Below are 6,000 nucleotides of genomic sequence, written 5' to 3'. Positions count from 1 at the left end.
ATATTGTAGAATCGGAACGATATTAATCATAATGTACGAGTTGAACTGTATAGTACTTTCTCGTAGTTATAACTATTATTATTGTTGTTCGACGGACGTCAAGATACGATAAACTCGACGTCTGCAGCAGCTGATACACACGACAGCTGAGTCCGTCAATGCCATCCTTTATAGTACATATTATTATTATTATATCGTCTTTTCGCTGCCCCCCCTCCCATTCCACCACAAACGCCGGAAGTTCACTCGCTATCCAATACTGACTGGTACTCGCCATCTTTATACACCTATTTTAATGTGATCACCTACGCTGCGCGACATTCATTATTACGTAAATGAAACGATAATAATACAAATTATAATTGTTTTCGATCATCACATGCATCTGCCGCTAAAATATAAACATAATATTATATTAAATTTAAATTAGTATAATGATATGTATTACTCCAATTATTGGTTTATCTGTATAATACTAGAATAGATCTTTGCAATTGATATTACACGATAGGTATCTAAGTAGGTACTAGGTAGTATATAATATTATGGCCATTTAAATAGGTATACTTATACCGGTCTATAGCCAGTGGTGCACGTGTTTCGTTTCGCCGGGATTTTTTTTCCTGTGCAGACCTATAATTATACAAGCGGAACACTAAGTATTTATTCAATACCGAACAACGTCACACTATAGGTATTGATACATTTCTATTGCATTCAGTTATAAATAATAAAAGTTTGCACGAAATGGTTAGGTATTAAATGATTGTAAAAAGACATTTTTTTCAAAAGTCTATATTTTGCAAAATAACAATTTTTTTGATTTACAATTTTTTTTTTTTAATTTCATTTTAAATAAATACACTTATATATCAAAAAGTTAAAAAGATATTCAAACATAAAATCTTTTTTGTATTATTAATAGCCATACAAAAAAAAAAACAAAAATTAAAAAAGAAAGTATATATATTACATATATAAATATATATATAATAATATGACTAAAATTGTAAAAAAAATACACACTGATTCAGAAAAGTACGATGGCCTCACGTTCTTACAATCTACACACACACATATATATTATATAAATATATATATATATATATATCGTTGACACTATATTATATAAGGTTGTACTTAGAGAGTTCTACGTTTATATTTTTCGTTGCCGTATGTATTACATTGTACACAACAATATATGGGAAACAAAAAAAAATATATATAAATTTAAAATTATCATAATAACATAACCTATACGAAAGGTAACACAATTCCAAAATAACTCTACCTAATTAGTGTATTTAATATCGTTTGTACTGTTCCTCCGTTTAATCTTATTCGTTTTGAATATAATTATATACGTAATATAATATTATGTAATTTATTGATTTGTATTATTATATTTCGAGTGAAAACAAGAGAGAAAATTCCACCAGGATGGGTACATATAATTCGAACGTTAAGTATATAAATATATCATTACGAAGTGTACGAGTTAATAATAATAATAAAAAAATGTTATTCGATATACTATATACATAATATACTTATACCCATCCCCCGAAATTTACCTACCGATAATAATATATAAGTACTTCAAGCATTGCACACGTTTTCAAACCAATTCGCGAATAATACTGGGTTCTAATAAAGAAAAAAAACATTTATTACAAATTCGTATGAAAAAAAAAATGCGCTACATTAAAATTGCTTCTAAATGAATCTTTAAATCAAAAATGTAAGTACATATATGTAAATAGGTATTATATACAATATTGTACATACTGCAATACATATCGTTTTAGTTAAATTATGTTTGTTTATACGTTACATTTGTTGTTACACGTACACCTCAGACAAACAGTGTTAAGTCTAAGCTGCACTGTTGCATACGGATTTTTTTGTTTTTTTTTTATTTTTTTTTTTATTTTCTTAGTTTAGTTATGGACATTTTTTCCTCAAATAATTCATTTTCAATATTTTTTATATCATTATATTGTGTTTTATTATGTTTTATTGGTTTTGAGTGTGCTTTATATTATTGGTGATTGTGTCATATATCCGCCAGCTGTTCTCTATTCGGTTAGGAACGTTTAATCGTATCGGCTCATCACTATTTGGTTTTGGCGTCTTCAGTCGTTTTGAAACCGTTGACGATGCCGTTCGAATAGTACACGACGTTGTCGTGTTCGTTGGATGAACACTTGCTATAACTCGCTCCTTCCACCGGCTGTAAAACAACAATAATTATACATGTATATACAGCCATAAAGGTATATACACAACGGTTAGTACCTATATATGTATATAGGTAAAAATGCGTAAACGATTATATTATTAACGCCACATCAAGGCTGTGCGTTAACGAGTTTGACGATTATTAAGCCTACCTACAAGTTTGTATAAGTAGTCATTATTTTTTTCCATAAAATTTTACTACTATATACAAATAATATTTACACCACGTACTATGAAGCGCAGTTTGATTTTTCAGCACTAAAGGCTACAGAGTATATATAGTTATTCAAAGAAATATATATTCGCTGTTAAACCGAATTTTATAATACAGTAATTTCTCTTATAGAATTATGCAAAATACATTTTATTTAAAAGATTTTTTTTTAACACCTTTTATAAGAAAGGAAAGAGTAATGCATTTTTGAAAATTAAACGAGATTACCTATTTTTTGTGTAAACATAAAAAACAAGGGTTTAACGTTTATAGATGAACGGAATGTTGCAGATAAGAGTTACCCACGAAAGTGTAAGTTTACTCATTTGCCAAACGATGTCCAAAAATTAAATAATTGTTAATAAAAATATGTTTATAAGACATGATTAAAATTATGATTCATACATTCAAAAAATTATCGGATGTAGATTTAAAAGCAATTTAATTTTATAATTATTATTTTTTAATTTTTTAATTTTTTAATTTTGCCTATTTTTTTTTTTTTAGAATATTATTGTGTAAACGGGTTTAAATTTGTCTCGTTTCAAAAACGTAATATAATAAGATATATGTATATATAATAAATAATAGGTAGTGCGTGCGTTGTTTTTCGAGCTCCAACCGTAAAATCTATAAATCTTAAAGTTCAGGCTTTTAAGAAGTCTAAAGTATATGCGAATGACTATATATACACCGAAATCCTTTAAGAGTTTAGGTGCGGTGGTATATATAAAATGTTATATATAGTATACGTGTGGATTCAGAGGAGACGACCAGCTAGCATATATATGTAGTTTATATTCAAAAACAAAAGTCAATGTTGGCATAACGCGTGTTTACGTAATATACTGAATAAGTTATAACGCTCGGCAAGTCTATGTATTATATACTGCACTGGCTTTTGGAATTAAAATATTCGATTAAACGCACATTTGAATATGTTCTATACATATTGAGTATACATATAAATATGTTATAATCCACATACCTACCTATAACATATTTAGAGTATATTTAATTTACGGTAAATGTATGTAATATATGCTTCGAATCACTGAAACCACAGCACAGTCTGTACAATACATATTATATCGATTATATCAAAGATCAATGTATCTAGCTGTTTTTTCTTTTAATATTAAAATCTATTAAAAGTCACCACAACATAACGAAAAACTTTACTTATGTTATACAATAATTTGTTAAAATATTTTTTTTAATAAGTACATAATTAAATAAAATACACAAAGGAACCATATATAGCTCGTATACAAATCTTTTTCGATAAAACGAAATTTATATAGTCATAAAAATATAACGAATATGTATTTATTGTACCTATGTCATAAAAAAATGAATAAATCAAAAACAATATGAACTTTTATTACATATTAAATTAACTTATAATTATTTGTACTTGTTTTTATACGTCATATAAAAATAACATTATATTGGTGTGTAATGTGGTCTTTAAGATTTTGGAATATTATTAACACATTCCAAGGAATGATGCCCACAATTGGATAACGACGACTGCAATAGCTGTGATTTATAAAACCAGACCGGTGGCTTTTAATAAAAAAAATCAACTTGATTGAAGGGGGAAAACTTGAAATTTCAGAAGAGGGAATTCTACAGTAATAAAAAGGCATTTAGGAGGGTTAATTATTTTTGTTTTGTTCTCGTAGTATAGTTTATACGTATATTTCATAATGACAGGAATATAATTGAAAGGAAAGAAGCGAAAATTATTAAAGAAAAAAGGTAATAAAGCGATTTTTTTTATAACGCAAATATTTTTTTAATTCTATTTAATTACCAACAAAAAATATACACAAGTATACTGTTTATTGATTATTAAAAATACAATAGAATATAGTTGATATAAAGATTTAAGATTTAGATAACAAAAATAGTTAGCTTCAAATAATTCAAACTATACCTTAAATCAAACTTATAAAATATAAATACATTATCCTGAGGAACCATTATAACGAATTTCAGGAATGCAATTTGTCTTATTAAAGTTTTTTTTCTAATTAAATTATTTATCCAGTAAAATGATAGGTATAAAATTTTATTGTTGGAAAATACTCCTCTATAAAGTCTATATTTTTGTGCTAGCTTTATTATATGATCCTAGTAATTTTTGAAAACTTTAGAAAAAAAAAATAATCAACACTTTTAATTTGTGAGAAGAAACGTAGATAAATAATGTAAAACTATTAATGCCTTAAGTATATATATATATTTATACGTACTTATTAACAGTATATTGTAAAATAATTTGAAAACCAGTAGCTATAACTCAAAAAATAATGCAGATATTGTAACGTGGTTTTTTACAATGTCAATAAATACCATTCCTACGTAATCAGAAATAGTGAATTTCATTTTATTAAATCAATTAGGTGAAATAAAATGAAAATTAAGACTACCTAATGTTAAATTGAGTTATTTATGTACCTGGCATTATACACGGATAAAATTGAAAATAATAGGTATGTACATATATCACTATATCAATAACCTCACCAGAGTAATATTAATATGATTATTATTTATTAGTAATATTATTTAAGTACTTTTAAAAATATTAATACCAATTATAATTTAAATACAACATATTCAAACTTTTTTCAGATATGACTATATTTGATGTAGACTACAATGGAGTTAAAATTAACTTGGATATAATTAGCAGTGCATAGTGAACATATAGAACAATATTATAAAAACAAATATTAAATACAATTTCAATGAGTAGTGTATCTACTCTTTATTGCGGTTTGGATTAGCTAGCATTTTAGTTACCAAAACTATACAATTTTACCATAATATTATGATGTATTTTTTGAAATAAAAGTTTCTTTTGTTCATTCAAAGTTCAACCGATTTCAAAATTATTTTTCTCCATATTAAAAATAAATATATCACTTTACAAAATACCTACTTGAGAATTTTTAAAAAACTAAATTGGGTATTTTTTTAGACCATTGTAAAAGATAGGCTATTAGTTATCTATTACATTAAAAAAATTGCACTATAATATCTGCATTATTTTTCGAATTACAGCTACTGATTTTTCAATTAATTTAAATACTTATATGTATATTATATGTATAAACAAAATTAAACTTTATTTTTATCTAGACTATTTTTTGACAAGCACAAAATCTAGATCTTCCCCCACTTTCTTCTTGGGAAATTTATCAAATAAATGCTAATGCATAAAGGTATACAATAACAATCGATAAAAGAATAAGGCTAATATAATATTGTATATAATATATAACATAAGAATTCAGACGAGTCAATTATATATACTTTTTCCGTGACATTTAGTGAAACGTATAAAGCACGAGCGCGCGACCGGCAGTCCTTGGGGATAAATAAAAAGTGACTAAGAGATCGATAAAAATATTTCAACGTCATAAAAATGACATCCTTAAGGTTAATAGACCACAGAAACATTTGAAATTACAAGGGCTCTAGTATCTATCTCTCTTTTTTTATATTCCTCGTCATCCGTTCTCTTCCAATTT

General features: G+C 26.1%; 1 protein-coding gene across 2 annotated transcripts in view; it reads right to left on the bottom strand.

Annotated features, from left to right (window-relative positions):
- Window positions 1–1,094: 1,094 nt before the first annotated feature.
- LOC132919947 (elongation of very long chain fatty acids protein AAEL008004) overlaps window positions 1,095–6,000 on the bottom strand; it is a 28,639-nt gene continuing 23,733 nt past the window's right edge. For both annotated transcript variants that reach the window (XM_060981898.1, XM_060981897.1), the window contains exon 9: window positions 1,095–2,233. In XM_060981898.1, coding sequence (XP_060837881.1) covers window positions 2,117–2,233 — 117 coding nt within the window. In that variant the 3' untranslated portion in view covers window positions 1,095–2,116. The remainder of the gene's footprint in view (window positions 2,234–6,000) is intronic.

This window comes from Rhopalosiphum padi, chromosome 2, assembly GCF_020882245.1.
Source record: "Rhopalosiphum padi isolate XX-2018 chromosome 2, ASM2088224v1, whole genome shotgun sequence".
In the NCBI taxonomy this organism is placed as follows: Eukaryota; Metazoa; Arthropoda; class Insecta; order Hemiptera; family Aphididae; genus Rhopalosiphum; species Rhopalosiphum padi.
The sequence above is the reverse complement of the archived record's forward strand: the minus strand, read 5'-3'. Positions and strand labels throughout refer to the sequence as shown.